Source organism: Haemaphysalis longicornis, unplaced genomic scaffold (assembly GCF_048455015.1).
Source record: "Haemaphysalis longicornis isolate Haplotype H1 unplaced genomic scaffold, Haemaphysalis longicornis Haplotype H1 scaffold_1, whole genome shotgun sequence".
In the NCBI taxonomy this organism is placed as follows: Eukaryota; Metazoa; Arthropoda; class Arachnida; order Ixodida; family Ixodidae; genus Haemaphysalis; species Haemaphysalis longicornis.
Genome location: NW_027526203.1, coordinates 226,050,949 through 226,069,629, shown reverse-complemented (window position 1 = coordinate 226,069,629; position 18,681 = coordinate 226,050,949). Strand labels below are relative to the sequence as shown.

Below are 18,681 nucleotides of genomic sequence, written 5' to 3'. Positions count from 1 at the left end.
TTTGTTTTTATTCGTGTATTAGGAATAGATAAAAAGTTCTGCAAGTTTCTCCAAGCGTTTCCGTTTCACTTGCTAGTTTGATGATGATATCCTCACCATTGACGCTTTTAAAGGAGTACTGACACGAAATTTTTATGTTACGTTTTTTTCGCTGCTATGCGTGCCTACCAGCCCACTAATCATAGAATGACAGATTAGACGGTCGAGCGCAGCGTAAACATTCATTTACGGCGTCGTTTATTCGTGCCTGTTTCGGTTTCGACAAAAAAACGCCGAGCGGCCGCCATGACAGCATGTATGACATGGCGTCACCATTCTTGCCGTATCGCTGCCTCTCTCGAAGAGCGCGGGAGCGAGCGCACGCGCGCGTCCAGACCGGCCGAGGTCTTCGCCGTCCCCACAGGCCCGGGCAGCATGACGTCAGTCCCAAAACCATGACGTGTACACACGCCCGAGCAGCGCGCGCCAACCACAGCCAGCGCGTCGGCTTCGTCACGGGAGCCCCGACGTCGGCAGTTTGGGGCACGTAGCAGATGATGTCACGTTGGCCCGCTCGGGCTTTCTCGTGCGGGCGAAGATTAAAATGGATTTTAAATATGTTTCGCTGAACGGTTGCTGTTGAAACTTGTTGGGAGATATCTCCTGATAAAAAGGAAGCGTTTTACATAGTTATCTCCGCTTTGAAATTTCGTGTCAGTACTCCTTTAAGAATCTCTGTCCCCACGCTTAGCAGCGACAAATCGCCGAGGCAGCTCTCAGTCACCACTGATCAAAGCGGTTTTTGATCAATTTCAGCTGGCTGAATGACCTTCGCAAGTGAAATTCATTACCGACAAGCACAAAAAAATGTAACAACAACATAAACATCTGGGAATGAACCTTCAAAGTTTTCACGGATTTGAAGTTTCGCCATGTCTGTCACAGAAGAGCAGCCTTCGTTGCTCGCATATGAAATACACTGCCCAAGCTTATCGGAAAATATGTGCCAGCCAGACTCGGACGGATACTTTTTGCAATGTCCATGTCCAGTGCCTGCAGGCTCCTCGAACTGGGGAAAAGCAGTTCCAATCTTTACAGCAAACTGCGAGGATACTTCGGTGTACGACATTTGAACGAAGTTGCTATAATGGTTGAAGTAATGTATTGCTTGCACACACACACACACACACACACACACACACACACACACACACACACGCACGCACGCACGCAACTAGCAAGTGAAGGCGGGCCTGGATTAAACGTTACATCAATGAGAACGCCGCCAGAAGACTTGAGATGTCCTCGAAAAGCTTCCAGCCCGATTGGTTTTATGTTAAGGGCCTGAACAAGGAAAGAGAAGGTCAAAGGCAGCGACAAAAACACCTAAAGTTGCGACGCTGCCAGTAGTGTGAAGTGTGTATAGTTCTCATTTGACTCCTTCCGTGAGTACCTAATTTGTTTGTTCGAGATACCCACACTTTTTTCATATTACCGTTCTTTGCCTTGCAGTTAGTAGTTGAGCGCGTCTCTTTCTGTGTAGAACTATGTATAAGTGTGTATATGTATGCGTAGACAAATATATTTATTTTTGTTTATTTTCCGACGACAGAGAATTCTCTCAATTGTGCTGTAATTCTTTGTTGTTTTTTTTTTTTGCTCACAACATTTCTCATACTCCCTTCCTAATTGCTTTATAATTTTTTTCCTATTCCCATATTTGTAAGAACTATTTGCTCTGTTCGATTCCATGCATAGACAAGAGTGCTGAAATTTACGTTGCTGAGTGTTTAGAGGGCTGAGGACCTCCGTCAGGCCATCTGTGCCTGACGGAGGTTTTTTTTAATGTTCTATTTTCAATTATTGTGTTCAGTGTTCTGTAAATAAAGTACTTCGTTTCATGTCTGCAGTAAATTTATTGCACATTTGCACAGATTTTTGTTTTCATATTTTTTGTCATTTTTATAGTTTCCAGATTGCCTAGATCTAATTCATACACTTGCCAGTGGCCCGACTCATTGAGACAGAGCACTTAACTCTTTCGCTACCGCGCCTATCAAAATCGATCAATTTGATCGATACTTTTGGGAGCGCCTTTTCATAGCGTTCCAGGCGTTTCTCGAACAAGTAAAGCTGTTCGGAGTTAGATCAGAAAATGGCCTTTCAAAATCAGTTTTGTTTTCATTTTTGCAACGGAAACGTGATTTTTGACACACTTTTGAATCACCTGGTTGTGGAAAAGTGGCGTGGTCATCGCGCCTCAAGGCTATCAACGAAGAATGCGTGCAACTCGTAATTACTCTGCACCAGCGCTTGTTTTTTGCTATCAGGGCGTGAATGGGGAACTAGCAAACGATTTTCAATCGTCAGGTTCACGCTCTGACAGTAATAATCCCAGAAATCGGCTGAAAATGTCAAGCAGTGCCTGGTTGCAAAGCTACTTTATGATTTTATGCAGTTTTATTGCCTTTGCGCAAGTTGTCCTAAGTACTCTGGTAGTTCTACTTACCCCAGGACCATTCCGAAACAGTTTACAACAGTTTCGGTTTCGTTTCTTCATCGCGAAATTCATATTTAGCGCAACTACGCAGTTACCCAACTTCAAGGCTACCTGCCATGGCGCCTGAAGCGTCCGCGACTGATCCTCGAACAAAGCACGCCACTCCTCATTTTCCCCCACCCTAACCCAATTTCTGCGATATGAACTTCAGATGCAAGTCAAAAGGTCACACCCAGTCGCCAGATATCTGTTCCGCCGAGGACAGCGCTTCAAACCGGCCTTACACTGCCAGCTGTTCGCCTTCCAGTTTCGTTTTCATGCGAGGGTATATCCGGGTGTCTAATGTTGCTGCTTAGTTGAACTGTCTATTCGGACGGAGTCTCTGATAAGTTTTTGTACTGTTTCATTTGAAAAATGTTAGGTGGCGCTGCAATAGAGGAGGCTCGTTGTGCTGATCTTTTTTAGCGCGCGACTGCTACTCGGCCAAAGATCGCAGGGGACGATTCTAGCTCATCGTACCTCATTTTTGCGAGCAAGGCTACAATTGTGAGTAAGAAGATGATAATAAAGCTCAGCTTTATGTTTTGAGAGATAACTGACCGTGAACGACAACAAACATCAGCCACGGCGTTCCGTTTTCAACTTCATGCATGTTTTTTTCTGCATCGCGTGCTTGTCCCAAATATTGTGCTCGCTGTAAATGCAAAGTCAGCCATTGACAAGATGTTTTTACGTTATGTGGGGGCAAATTGGTGCCTCTGATAACGTCAAACCGCCAGATTTATTCCAAGGAACCACCCAAAATTGCACAGTTTGAATTAGAGGTTGGGCTTCACCGCATGACACGGGCACCGTGCGTGCTAACATTTTTTTTTTATATCTGAAAAACTGTTCCGCGCAAGTCGACATTTTTTTTAGGGTGTGTTTTTGAAATGTTTCCCTGCAAAATGTATATTCTAATTTTTTTCTACTACCGGTGGTTTGATATACACAACTCCTTTTTTATCATTTTTTTCGACAACTTGACAAAACTTTTGATTTTGATATTTTTTTTCACAACTATGATATATGAAAACCTTTAAAAAACTGGTGTTATTGGAAAGGCCGTTAAATAATCTGCATTTTTTGCTCATGCAATTAGTGCCTAAATATTTTTTTAGCAGAAAAAAAAATGTTTTCTTGGACCCCCCAAAATTGGTCAATTTTCTGCGGTAGCGAAAGAATTAAAAAGTGGTGTGAAAAAAAGGCTTTGGCTGAAAAAGCTTGTTTTTTAGGATGCAAAAAGGCAAACAGGTTAAATAGTTGACCTGTTTTGGCATACACCAGCCTCTACATATGCTGCATTGAACACAGTGCTTCAGTTCTTAACATCACACTGAGGTATACCTACTAAGTAGGTTAGTTGAATCACGAGGAAACTTCTGGAATTGGTTAACGTGTAATAAATCGTGGTTTATATTGTTGGTCAGGCCCTTTGTGAAAGATAATTTAAAGTAGCAGATATAACAATGTTTTTAATTTACTGCCTGGTGAAGCACAATAGCTGCTTTGAGATTTCGAACGCCAATATTATTGTCATTACGACAGGAGTTCTGAAATATAATTCATGTTCTGTGTAGTTATTTAATGCCGTAATAGGTGAATTGTAGGTTGTTAATTATGTCTTCGGCAACGACTGTCCTTTGGAGACATTTACAAATATCCATGGATGTTCATTTTAAACAAATCGAAGGTGTCGCTTTAAATGTCGCTGCCATAATGTTTTCTATTTCACCTCAGATATTGCCGCACATGTTATCTTATCTCCTTTGATTGAGAGAGTGTCGCAAACTAACGTCACCAGCCCAGAATAAGCAGCGCAGCGCAGAATCTCAAACGTTGCTTTAGTGTCCGGTTATTTGCTTGACATACTTGCCATTACTATTTTGTTTTCACTTCATCTCTGGCAGAATGCAGGCCATGTGGTAAGGGGTTTCAAACTTCCTGTGATATTTCTGCTCTCAGAAGCAAAGTAAATAAAAAATCGGTTGGGTGGTTACTGACAAGTAAAGTTTTTTTAAGGCGGGAGGAGACGGCGAAGTTTACGCCACACATTTATCTACACTGAGTTTAGCAAAATGCGTGCATTCTAAAAGTACTCGCGTAGTTCTTATATAGCATGGCGTTTTGTAACGAACGCTCCAAACACACGAAAAAAGTAAACGCCCGCTTCGCGCTACTCGGCTAACTTGAAGCTTCCCAGCGCTTGGGGAGCACGCGGAACGCTGCGCGGGCTGGCGCGGACGGCGCGCACATGCACCCTCTCGCACAGCAGCGCCCCAAGCGGGCGCCGCCGCCAGTCATCACGGTCGGGGCCACCTCCGCGCCCGCCCTCAGCACACTAGCCAGTATATTCTAGGCACTGTAGCACTGGCGCCAGCGCGTCCCCTCGCCATTTTGCGCGCTATAAAACGCGGTGCCTGCGCCGCTCCGCTCCATCGTTCCAGCGCCGATCCTCCGCTGTCCAACGCTGCAACGTGAACCCCCATGCGTCGCATCTACACAGGGGTTCCCGCGAAGGGAGGTGGGAGTTTTTTGGTTATGGGGGTGGCTGGGTTTACAATTAGTCGTTTGATCTGTTGAGGGAAGTTGCGTGACTCCAAGAATGGGAATTCATCAAAAACAACGTGGGGCCCGTGAATTTACCGTGTTCTGGCCTCGAGTGCGAGGCACGGTGCGTGCTTGAAGGGAAATTTCGGACTCATTGTGGTGTTGCAATAAAACGCTGAGTTATTGCTGCCTTTGACAGCGAGCTTGCGAGTGGCGGAAATGGGACAATCGACACTGCAGAAATGGCGGCGCAGGCTACATCGCCGCAAAATATTCAAGCAGTGGCTGGTAGCGGGATGGGCTATTGTTGCACGCTAGTAATAATGGTTTATCTATCTGAAGTGAAATTTAATGCCAAGAGGGAGGTGGCTAAACATAACAACATTCTTCAAATTGCGATCGTAGTGAATGCACACCTTGGGTATTGAAATGGGAGGGCTGGTGGGGTGTGAAGATTGTCACCTCGCTTTGCACAATTTTTGCCATGCCTCTACAATTGTGTGTAAAGCCGAGTCTGGGATTGCAAAAATAATAATTTCGGCATTCACATGATAATGAAAATGCCTTACGATTGCTTAGCTTTTCAACTCAATGTTTTCAATGGCACTCCATGCTATCTATGCATAGAGCCTGAGAATTAAAAATGGCTTGTAAAAAGGTAGTGCAGTTCGTGTCTTGTGATACTCTAGTAGAAAAACTTAATTGAAAGGCTGTTTCAGTGTTATGCACGTTCAAAACCCATTAAAAAGTGCACTCCCCCACCCCCTTCCCCCCCTCCCCCCCCTCCCCCCCCCCCCCCCCCCGAGTTGCCAAAAATTTGATTTTTAGGCTCCTAAGGTGACGCGAGAAATGTCATCATTCTGCTCCAAATCAAGGTTCTTCTGTTCCGAAATCGAGAAATCAAGGTTCTTCTGTTCCGAAATCGAGATTTCGCTGCTCCAAAAACTGCTCCCAAATCTGATTCAGCTGTCTCACCACTGCGCACAGCTGCCCATACTACATCATAGGTTCTAGTGCGGGAAATGAGCTATTGGTTAACATAGCTATTCTCTTGTTTCCTAATTATAGAGCTCATTTAAGTGAAGTTTGCATAAAAATGGTGTCAGTGTTATTCTAACGCGGCAATCTTTCGAATGAACCAAACTTGTGTTTTGTCTGTTAAGGGTACTTCTTGTGACCAGAAATGTCAAAAAAAAAAAAAAATACTCTACCAAATAGCAGGCCCAAGATAGCAAGGCTACAGTTTTCCATACTTTGCCCTCACCAGAGTCCTTCAGTGCTTTTATTGGTCATGAAACTACGGCGCCGGTTTCATTAAAGGACAGCTTGCTCCACTGCAGGCGCCACTGCCACTGAGAGGGTCTCCATTTTTGTCCTGTCTCGGCATGTGAATGCATCCACTTATTTGTCATCGCTCAAAAGAAGCTGACTCAAAAACAGAGGTGTGGTCTTTATTTCGTCTTTGTTTTTCCACATTAGCCGTTGCTGCAGGATTTGCATACCGCAAGCGCAGCTTTAGCTTCCTTTGCATTTGTGATTTGAGGGAGCACGGCTGCCGCAGGACGTGATAACACAAACTGGATTGGTCCCCCCCTACACGTGCACACGCACGCACGCGCACACACACACACACACACACACACACACTCTCTCTCTCTCTCTCTCTCTCTGCGTTTGCGACGCCGAAGGCAGTTGCTTTTCAATAAGCACAACGTCCAGGTGGAGACCTCGGCGCTGCGGCTCGCTATTTCCAGATGTACGAAAAGGTCTGTGTCTTGCATGGCATAGGCACACTGCTAGAAACCAGAAAAACCGGCAATACTATGCCGCCTATGAACAAGACTTTCATAACTGCACTTTGCTGAGCGCAACAAATCACGATTCCGAGCGCGCATAGTTTGTGCGAACCCAGAAGCGGCGGATTCGGTCATTGCTGCCAGCAACGTAACAGCGCCACCGGATAGCCCAGTGCTGCTCTTTGAAAACTGTCATGCCAGCAGAGCAGCGATTAAGCATATCAGATAGGGTGGCGGAGTCGGTGCAAACGTGCCCGCAGAACGCCGCTCCTTGGTTCCCATTGGCACTCCTACGTGGCACAGCAATGCAATTCGGCCACCGCTCCCGTGCTCCATTTACTTGTGCGTGGACCTGTGGACCTTTGTTGAAAGATCTTCCTTCAACAAAGGTCATTGACACAACCACAAATGCGTATGCATAACTTTAAAAGCTTGGACATCCGATCACATGCAAAAAGCTTGCATATAGTTTTACATCACTACTATAGTTGTGGCGGCCGGTGCAGACAGTGCATGATGTTTTTCTTCTTTTTGCATGATATTCTTTATTTCCACATTCATAAATTAAATACTACCGTAATTACCCGATTCTAACGCGCACCTTTTTTCCGGAAAAATAGACCGAAAAATCGCATGCGCGTTAGAATCGGATACGAAAACCAAACTGCCGAAACAGCGAAAATTTCGTCCCACCCATCGCCATCTCAAGATGGCGCCAAAGCCTTTAGCAACAATTTTTCAAACGCAAGAAGCATAGGTGCCTAGGCTTTTATATCGGCGTTCACACAAATCGTCAAATCGTTCCACTTGCGCGCTTGATAACAGCAATGGCAGCAGCGGCTCTCACGCGTTCAAAACGAGCGGTCGGCTGAAGCGTGCGCCTCTGGAGAAGCTCGCGGAATGGGTGTGCGAGGCGTGGGCCCTGATCGTTCAGAAGTTCGTTCGTTCAGAAGTGTGGCATCGCGAACACTCTTGACAGCACCGAAGACGAGATGTTGTGGTCAGCGGAAAGCGACGAGGAGTGAGATGAGTGAGATTACTTCGGGAAATAAATCGCCCATTTCTCTCGCATTCGTTTGTCTGGTTTGTCTGGGTCACAAAGTTCCGTGCGCGTTACAATCGGAGGTGCAAGTTTTTTAGTTTTTTTTGCCAGGAAAATTGGGTGCGCGTTAGAATCAGGGGCGCGTTAGAATCGGGTAAGTACGGTACTTTATTGTATGGAGGCATGTGACAATTATGTTTATTTAAGTTTGTCTATGGAATCAAGGCATGAACAGAAATTTTATAAATTTACTTGAATGCTCTTTCAAGGCTTGAACACGTTTGAATACTTGTGTACGATAGATGGACTCCAATGCTTTTGTGACAAATATGTTTCTCTATTGCCGGAGAGGTGCAGACAGTTTACGACAGAACAGCACTGCTGCTGCTCATGGCAGGGGGGCTCTCCATTGCTAAGCAATGCGTGGGCTCAGGTTAAATTCCTGTCATCGTGGTGCAGGGGCAAGGCACTCCCTATTCCAAGCACCAACAGCAGTCCTCACAAGAATGTGCACACGTTTCAGCTGCGCCTGTTGAAAGGGGGTTCCTCTGTGAGAGAGTGCATGCGGGAGACCAACAAGGGTCAGTCTTTAGGCGTCGAGTCACATGCTATCGCAGGAACAGCATACCATGCACGGTGGGATCGGAAGCCAGCACGCACATGACCACACCACTGGCCACCGTGGCCGTTGGTGCAAAATAAAGTGAATGTGACCTGCCGGGCAGTCTCGTGAGCCAGTTGCAAGGTTTTGCTACTGGTTGTGCGGTTCCTGTCGAAATGCACGGAAGAATGCGTTTCACCTGTCCCCCCACAACCTCCACATACAAGCTCGTGGCCTGAGCAATATTCCCTCCCAAGAAACAGGTCCGGCCACTGACTCCTGACCAGTTGGTTTTCCAATCGAGCCACTGCACCGGCCAGGGGGCTGTACTGTGGGCAGGCACAATGAGGGTGGGTACGCAACAGTAGGCAAGGCCCCTGCCTTTAAATTACCATATTTGCCCGATTGTAACACACTATTTTTCCAGAAAATGCGTCTCAAAATTGCATGCGCTTTAGAATTGAGCACCTGGCAAAACAGGGCTAGTCATGGCTTATCATTATCCACGTAGCAAAGCAACCATAATTCCATATTTGGGCGAGCAAAGAGCCCGATTGCGAGGTTCGTGGCAATGCTACAATAACAAAAAAGATCCAGCCAAGGTTTATCTCTGTGCACAGAACGAAGGCACCTACTGCGTGCAAGGTATTGCACATCACAACAGCACACGCGAGCACAAAATAGGTGCACATGCACATATTCTTCTGGTGGGGGGATGGGTGTGTTGCCTGCGAGGCACTAATGCCCAGGGTTCGCACAGGTCCTTGAAAACCTTGAAAACCCTTGAATTTAGAAGTGTCAATTTCAAGGCCTGGAAAGTCCTGGAATTTTTAAATGGTCCTTGAAAACCCTTGATTTTTCCTGAGAGAATCAATGGCCCCGTCTTTTTACAAGAATTTTAGGTGATAGCAAATGTGAAGAAACATTGTAACAATCAAGTTTCAGGTGGATTTTCATTATTACAAGGCAACATTGGGAGCAGGCACTTGTAAATCCAATCCATATCACGACACAATCCAGTGAAAGCCAGTTTCGGTTCTCTATCTTGTATCTTCCATCTAGTCTGTGGACGCTTGCTCATTGCATGTTTGCTGTGCCTCATACGCTCCATCTACGTTTGCTTTTACGTGAAAATGGTGGACGTGTGCATAGTTCATCCTGCCTTGAAGCAACACTTGCTCAATTTAATTTCAGCTGATACTCTTGCTGACAAAGCAGGAGATGCAGGCAACATTAACTAAGTTTAGAAATCAAACAGCCTCAGCAAAACACAAAGAAAAAAAGAAAAACCTCTAAATGCCAGCCATGAAGAAAAAAAATAAAGCTGGGGGAGCATATACAAACCCGTTAGCACCTATCTAAATGTGCACGAATGTGCTTAGGTATCATGCAATAAAAAACTTTTGCGTTTTGTTGGAAAAGTTAAAAATAATCCCAGATAAAACATTAGATGGGGACCTTGAAAATGTGTTTTCTGGTCCTTGAAAGTCTTTGAAAACCCTTGAATTCTTGCTTTTGAAGCATGTACGAACACTGAATGCCCCAAGCAGCCGGTGTGAGGCCACGGGGCCTTGTGAGTGCTATGCATTGAGGAATATGAAGAAACACTAGTAGGCAGCAAGCGCCCCTTTCTAGGTAGCAAACCCAAGGTAAGAGAGCCAACATTTTTCTGCACTTTGCCCTGAAAAAGGAGCAGGTGCAGCTCATCACAGTTTTTTCAGAAGTGACTACTTTGGAGTTCATTAATGCAACCACTTTTGTGCAGCTAATATATTGGGAGAAAAGGCTTGCTTTCTGCGCGGTTTCTAATTTAGAGTTGCTTTTCCAGGTTTTTGAGCTACTGAAACTACCGAGCTATTGAAACTATTGAAGTGTATGGGCAGTAATTTTTGTCTACATTTTAATAGGTTTCTGAGCGGTCGCAAGTTTGACCAAGAAACCTGGCGATAAAAGAGCTGAAAATGTACCTTGCAGTGCGCTCTTTTCTACAAAGGACTGCTGCTCTATGACAGCCTGTCGCTAAACATTGTTAAAAATATTTTTCTGTGTTTTTGTGACCAGAGTTTGTAAAGGCAGTGCCCATAGGTGGCTGGTCATGGGCTATGTTGTGACTGGAGGGTGATGACCGCTGTCCTAATACAATAATAAATTCAGTTCTTGCACGTGACAGTAGCCAGTCTTGTGAAGAGACGTTTTGCCCTTCCTTTTTCATTTTCCTGGTCCCCAAAATCAGCTGCCTAATAGAATCGAGGGCACACTAGATTCGATTAAACAGAGTATTCAGCGCCATGAGGGCAGGGGCTTTTTCTGAAGCCCGCAGCTTGGCAGGTATGCAGCTGGCTTGCTTCCTTGCAGGCCGAATACAGGGATGGGCTTTTCTTTTCGGCCATGTGCCAAGATGGAGCATTAAAACAAATGTCCAATGTGTGTCGGGATGCTGTGGTGCTGCAGTGCTTTGCTGTGCACACTTTCAGGGAGTACCTGCGGAGCGGCCACTGCCTTTCAGTGGTCAACCTGCACAGGGAGCCCTACGTGACCAGCGCCAATCTATGCCAACTGCTGGGCTGGCCCTTGGACACCCTTGTGCAGGAGGTAAGGCACACTTGTGCCTGCTTGCTAGCACAAGAAGTGTGACCGCTTCATCTTGTCTGCCCGTTTCAGCTGCAGGATCGGCATTCAACGATTGGCGGGGCGACCCTGAAACGGGACAACTGTTTGCGCTTATTCTACCAAATGGCTGGGTAAGACCACGCATTTGTTTGGCTAGCTGCGTGGCCACCTTTCTAAACCCCCCTTTGTTTCCTTCCCACCAGCTATGATGTTCCGGGGGTGACAGGCCCCATCTGGCTGGCCAAAGAGGTCACCCTGTTCCGACTGAAAGAGTAAGGCTCCGCTATCTGCTGTTATGCACGTGTTTCTGGCTGTTGCACTGCTGTGTGGTCATCCAGAGAAGACACCTTGAGTGATTCACACAGGGTGGTACTCGTGCTCCAAATGCACCATCTTGATACAAGCACAAATCCCTGTGCTAAGCACAGAAAATGAACCGAGCTAGAACGGCAGTGGCCACGAACAGCAAGTCCTCGTAAAAAGAGGGCAGCTGTGTTCACATTCCGCACGAATCCGCTAGAACACCTAGAATTATCTTGTTTGTGCCATAAGTCAAGTTAAGGCCACCCACATGGGTATGTGATTTACAACCTATGTGCGCATCACCGCACGTTGCAGGGGTGAGACAGCTGCGCATACTGTGCAGTTCTGATACATTTTCATTGGGCCTCTTCGATTTTCCACTTCTGGCTCCCCGCGGGCTGCCCGCGGGCTGCCAGAGGCGAGAGCCGGTCGTTCGTTTTTCTCGGGGAGCGCGACGTCACTTCCGGCGCATGCCAGATTGTCTTCGATTTTCTCGGGTCGAGCAATCTGGGGCTCCCCGCGGGCCGCCAGAACCGCCAGGGCGTTTTCGGTCTGGAAGCCAGCGGGCCCCAATCTGTAAGCTAGCAGACGACGTTTGCTAGCAGACGACAAAGGACTCGTGCGGTGCGGCCAGTTTCAACATACCATTGCGGTGTTTTTCGTCCTTTCGTGTTTTAAAGCTTAAAGTTTCTGTAATTGATGTGAAACTTAACTTTAGTGCGAAACCTTTCACTTTATTAAAACTTTTGTTTGCGACGCAGCTGTTTTTTTTTTTTTTTTTTTTCACGCGAGATGACAGACAATTCGCTCACGTCGAACTTGTCTGCTAACATGTACATCGTACACTGTGTGCCGATGTAAGATAGGGCAATCAACACCGTCTTCTCGGCCGTAATTCTGGGCTGCCCTCGCAGTCCTTCGGGGTAGAATTCAGACTGCTGGAATTCCGTGACAAGGGCTGCCACGGTGTGCCGCGACAAACGAAAAAGTTTCGTGAACTCGAAGTTCACGTACGTCTGCACGACGCTCTCAACGTACAGCGGTACCCTATGCCGTTGTTCCCGTTCAATCATCGCGAGAACGACGCACATAAGGAAAAGGTCGGTTTCGCCGTCATTCTCGCTTTCATCTTCACGAAAACGCCAGTCCGGACAGAGCGCTTCGACGAGACCGGCGAGAGCGCTTCTTTGGTTAACCGCCATTTCTGAACAGACGCTGCAGCAGACGACAGAAAGTTTCTCTGCGCGGCGCCCGGTCCTCGATTATCCGGTTTCCGGTGTACACCGAGGCGTTTGAGCGACGTCACCATGACGCAACTTCCTGCCAGAGCGCCAACCTTCTGGCAGCCAGCGGGCTACCCGGACGCCGTAAATCGAAGAGGCCCATTGTTCTACGCCATGCTGCTCCATAAGCATGAAAATTGCAGCAAAGTGCTTCAAAACAGCCGGAAAAGCAGGGATTTCGACGGTCACTTTAGTTTCGGTGGGGAAAAAAGCGAAGTTGGCGACATGGTTTTCTAAGCAGCCTAAGTAGTGCTTTTCTTTTAGGGAGGAGGAGGAGGAGGAGGGGGGGGGGGGGGGGGGGGGGAGAGTGTGATGAGATTTTGGTATCGCTAGGTCAGCTGAAACTTCATCTTCTGCCTTCCAGTCACCTCTGCTATTGTAGCTTACTTGCAAACACACAAAGGACAGAAAAGAAAAGACTGAAGCAAAGCAAATGACAGCTTCTAAAACGTGTCTGACTCTTCAGCTGAGTTTGAAGGTTTGAAGGTTTATTGAAAAAATATAGTTGTTACATTGAAATACAATAATGGATACATACAGAAGGAGGTCCCAGAGTGAAAGCGTCGCTATGGCAACAAAAAGCATGGCCCCTGAGCGAAGCGGCTGCTGCGTCTACTATCAAGCTCTCAGTGCGCTTCGCCGACCTTTTCCCTGGTCGAGGTTACGCAAACAGTTCAATTTCCATTTAGTCATTTTATCTTTTGTGCACAGTACTTAACAGTGACGCTAATGCGAGTATAGTGCTTGAGAACTTGAGGTCGCGGGTTCGATTCCTGGCCGCGGCTGCCGCTTTTCTGATGGAGGCGAAAAGCGAAAACGCCCATGTGTACGAGATTTTGGCGCACGTTAAAGATCCCCACGTGGTTAAAATTAATCCGGAGCCCTCCACTACGACGCGCCTCATCGCCTGAGTTGCGTCGGCGCGTTAAACCCTACAATCAATCAATCTGCTTGAGAACGTGTGCCAGATAACGGAAGTTGCACAGCTTGAAGCACTGAGTCCATTGAAAACTAGACGTTGTGGCAACGACTTCACCGCGGCTCGTACTTGAGTGTGAAATGAAATGAGGACTCATTGCGATTTTATAAAACATTCTGATCAACAGCGTGCTGTGTTCAACAGTGAGCTCATGATCCTCTCGAATCGAACGATCGACACACCAGGAGTTGCGGCGTGCGCTGCATCGCCATCACGTGTTCAGACATGCGCTCCTGATAGCAGGACAGGTTATGCAAGGAATAATAATTGATGTATGTGAACAGGGTGTCTAGCGACCGGGAAAACCGGGAGAAGTCAGGGAATTTTGAGCCACTGGGAAAAGTCAGGAAATTGTCAGGGAATTTTTCAATCAAGTAGTACCAGTCAGGGAAAACCACTTCGGGGCCTGCCCACACAGTTTTAGAATAGGGTAAACCAGTGTTGGAGGCCCCCAAGAAAAGTTACCGAACGCAATTCGTTCGCGCGTGACGAAAGCGTGAACCGCATGAAACGTTTTCTGGTTTTCTGCAAGCGAAAACGCGCCGCGCATGCTGACGCCGCTGCGGAAACCACCCGCACGGTGAGTGCCGAGCGGCAGGCGCCGGCAACATGGCGGCGGTACCGGCCGCGGAGTAGTGCTTTAGCTCCAACGACCACTTCTAAGCGCTCTTTAAAATGCTACTCAAGGCACAAACACACTCACTTGTGCAGGAAAGGAGCCACTGCAGGCACGAAATTGTCGACGCGGCCGTGAAAATACCGCACATGAATCGCGTGCAGAAACTCGCCGTGCGGTTCACGCAGCTCGCAGCTGAGTTTCTCTCCCACTTGCGCAGAAGGACGATGTGGGTGGTGCCCAAATCGCACGCACAGCGCGGTTTTTTTTTTTTTTTCAGCGAATCTTAAAAGGCAGCGCTTTTTGGGAGCTAATTCTTATGACATCAGGAGCCAGAATTGCATACAATTTTAAAAGGCAGCGCTTTTTGGGAACTAGTCTTGAAAGAACTTCTTTCTTGTGACATCAGGAGCCAGAATTGCATAATGAAAAAGGAACATGACATAGTTTAGTGTGAACCGCATGGGGCGTTTTCTGCTCGCGAAAACGCGCCGCGCACGTCACAGGCGTGCTGACGCTGACGCGGAACCACCCGCACGCTGCGCGCGGTGCTGCCGGCGGCGGCGGCTTCGAGCGCAAAGTGGTGACGGGAGCTCGAGCAACGGCTTCTAAGCGCTCTCTAAAATGCCGCACAAGGCATGCACGAAGTTGCTTGTGAGGTAAAGAAGCTTATAATGTGGGCGAAAACGGTACTATAACACATCATGCGCGCCGCTAGTGAAAGCGCCCATGCAATACCTGCCGGGGTAGTAAGCCTAAACATCTCTGGCGGAGCCAGCCGGCTGTCTCGAGAGCTTCGAAACTGCCGCCATGAGGCGCGCGGCTCCCTATTGGCGCAAGTCGTCAGGCTCCTCCCACTGCCGCGCGCGATGCGTTCTGAGCGAGGCAGAAGCTGCCGCGCGCGCGAATCGTCGACACGGGCGTCAAAAAATCGCACGCGCAACGCCGACGCGCCCGAATTGCGTGCAAAAACGCACCATGCGGTTCACGTGGCATGTCGAGCCAGGACAATCACGAAAAAAAGCAAAAGTGCTCGCTGAAGCGCAACTTGAAGCTTCTATCCTGCAAGATGAAATAAACTCTCTGAAGACGTAACTGAACAGAAGCAAACCTCAAAATGAACAAACAAACTGAAGTTAATCCAAGTGCACTTTGAGAATTAGGGCACTTGCTACAAATGTGTTTTTCCCGATGATAGAATGTGTTTTCTCTACTCTTTTTATGTGCTTCACGGACCATTTCCACAGAATAGCGCCTGTTGTATATATAAGTCAGGGAATTTCGTCTAAAATGGTCATGGAAAACATGGAAAAGTCAGGGAAATTCAATTAGGCAATTTGCTAGACACCCTGGTGAAATGAAATTTATTGCCGAAAGCAACATGGCTAAGTATAGCAGCATTATTCAGATTACGGTCAGGGTGAACATGCGCCTCGGGGATTGAAATGGTGCAACGACCACGACCTCGCTTTGTGCAACTTTTTCCATGACACTCGTTCGTGCAGTGCAGTCAGGGATTGTAAAAAATGATATTTGCATTCAAAATTTAAGAAAAAAAACACCTAACGGTTGCAGTGTTTTTCAATTTTAAATTGTTTACTGCATTTTACATTGTCTACGCCTACAGCTAGGGTACAATTTGAGAAGTTTGCAGGAAGGTAGTGAAGTTCGTACCTTGTGATACTCTAGTAAAAAATTAGTGCCCTTTCACTCTGTGAAGGAGGATTGCCTGCAAAGCTAGACGCAGTCCACGGAGTCCACGAAACAAACACGTTTGTCGTAATTTGCGATGGAGTATACTTCCTAGCCAATTAGCTGAACGAACCTCTGAAAGAACCTCTGAAAGATACAAGCTTTGTTCTTGCAGACAAACATGGAGCTGCCTGTGTCCCTCCTGCGTCGTAAGCATCTTACTGTTTCTGTAACACACAAACCCAATCCGCTCTACCACTAAGGACTTCGGACAGGTCCCATTGGGCTATTTAGCGTCCTCGTTTAAACCTCGCACCGGCTCAACGGAGATGCCATCCATCAGTGCAGGCATGAAACCTATAGCTGCGCGTGCACGCCCCCTCCTCCCTCCCACTATTCTCCACTACAAACCGTGCACGCATACGGCAACTGGTCATGTGCGCGTGTTTAGAAGTGGCAGGCGCGGTCGAAAATATACCCTGAAAGCCCACTGAAGATGTGATGTGAGCTTATGCCGGCATTCCAAGCGGGCAAGTTGCTGTTCATCCGGGAGGGATTCGCCGCTGCTCGACAAGCTGAACTAGAGGCGGTAACGGCGGCACCAGCAGCTTTCCGTTGCTTTTCCACCCGTTCACGCTTGTGTTTGGGCCAACTCTTCAGTTCTTGCTCTTCTTCCTCCAAACGAACGGCATGCATCCAACCCATAACGATTCAAAATCTGGAAGCCTTTGAGCTCTATTCTCGTGTTCAAACATGTGGCTGTCTGTTTCCCTTCCTCCTCGCATGCATCTTACTGTGTGTGTAAGATGTCTGTGTAACACATCAACCCACACCCAAACCACTCGATTGAGGAGGACAGTCGACTAACCGCATTGAGCCATGTAATTTTTACATCTAAATCTCCCACCAGCACAAGCGGCATGAAGCTTAGCTGTGCGTGCATGCCCCCCTTTTTTTTCACCCACAAACCGTGCACGCTTAAACCGGCAACTGGTGATGGTGCATACTTAGGCGTGAAAGACACCAGCGAAAGTGTCGCTCAGAAGGCCTCCCAAGCTGAAAAAGAACTATGGGCTGATGCGGGCATTCCAACTGGGCAAGTTTCCCTTCAACCAGGAGGTATTCGCAGCTACTTGGTGAAGTGGAATTTGAGCGGAAACGGCAACGGTGGGTTTCAATCGTTCTAGGGGGCAGCCCTTTGGCAGCCGTTACCTGGGCTTTGTGGCAGCGGCGTCTGTTTATGTCCGCATTACCGAGTGAGCGAACGCAGCCGCGTCGAAAGAAAGAAAAGGGAGAGGAGCGTCTAGCGAAGGGTGAGGTGTAGTAGGACACATGTGGCTACGGCGCCATCTTCCTCACACGTCTCATGCGTCGCCACCAAGGAGCGCCCTCCCCCTGACACTTTCCCAAGACGCTGTTCCATTCTTCACTAATCCAAACCACGTGACATTTCAGCGAAAGGTTCAAACACAATTTGCAACAATATGCTCGCTGCTCCCTTGTGCAGGGCTAATCGGAACCACGTGACATTTGCGCGGGAGGTTCAAACATGATTGGCAACAAGCTGGCCAGCGGCGTGCTGCTAGGTAGCAGCAGAGTAGTGCACGCCGCCGTGCGTTTGCTGATCACGCGAACACTTCCTGAGACACAGTACAAATGTGCCGTGACTGAGAAGAGTGCAGCTGGTGCTGCGCACAAATTTCTTATTAGGGAGTATAGTAATTGTCAGGACATTTCTTAAGCCCACCCGTGCTTCTGTTTATTTTTTGCAATCATCTGATAACCGCACTACCGCCGTTAGCTGCCGACTGCACAACTTGCCAAAGGGGCATCGGTGGAGGCAAGGAAAAAAATAGTTGTAAAAGAGGTGTCAGTGGTGGTGAGGAGCCCCGGAGCGGCGCCGAGTAAATCGGTGACACCGGAATGAAAACTGGGGAGAGTTAGACATATAGTGCTTTGCAGTAAAACACTTTCTCTATATGTTATTTCAGTGTTATGTGTATTTCAAACTGATTCAGGAGGGTACTTCTCCTCCAAAGTTGCTACAAATCTGATCATTAAGGAGCCATGAAGACAAAATAAAAGTTTGTTTTATTCAAAAGATTTCGTGTTTTATAGTGTCCCCAGTGCTTTTCCCGGTGCAAACGATGCTTTATTCGCTGAGAAATAATCAATTTAAGTTAAAATTTTGAATTTCCCGCTAAATCTTGTGTTTTCGTGGTCTGCAATGACATCACAGGAACCGACCGCTCTAGCCCGACCGCATGGCCGGGCTGGAGCGGCGGCGTTCGCCCGTTTGTTTATGTTACTGAACCTAGATGGCATCACCATACCGGGGCCAAGCCGTTTTGTGCCTTTGGTTTGTTTTTGACCATATTTAAACTTGGCTTGTTTTTGTTCTTGGAGAAAATAATCATTTCGTGAAACATAGTGCTCGCTTGACCAATATGGTCACGTAAGACACAGTTACTTGCGTCAATCGGCCAGTGTTGTCTGAAACAACCCCAATGCCCCTCAGTGCTGTGCAGCTAAACCAAGCATAGTGCGCGGAGTACCAACAGTAGTACGCATCAGTACTGCTATGTTTACATGTGCTTACGTAACTTCCATTGTTTGTTTTACCATTCTTGTTGCTTTAAAAAGAATGTGCCATGAATTTAAGCACGAATAGCTCGTTATGCAACCTTATAA

General features: G+C 47.4%; 1 protein-coding gene across 2 annotated transcripts in view; it reads left to right on the top strand.

Moving 5' to 3' along the window:
* LOC144142455 (uncharacterized) overlaps positions 1-18,681 on the top strand; it is a 180,974-nt gene that overhangs the window by 150,975 nt on the left and 11,318 nt on the right. For both annotated transcript variants that reach the window (XM_077674001.1, XM_077673991.1), the window contains 3 exons: positions 10,982-11,099; positions 11,169-11,248; positions 11,321-11,389. In XM_077674001.1, the coding sequence (XP_077530127.1) occupies positions 10,982-11,099; positions 11,169-11,248; positions 11,321-11,389 (267 nt within the window). The remainder of the gene's footprint in view (positions 1-10,981; positions 11,100-11,168; positions 11,249-11,320; positions 11,390-18,681) is intronic.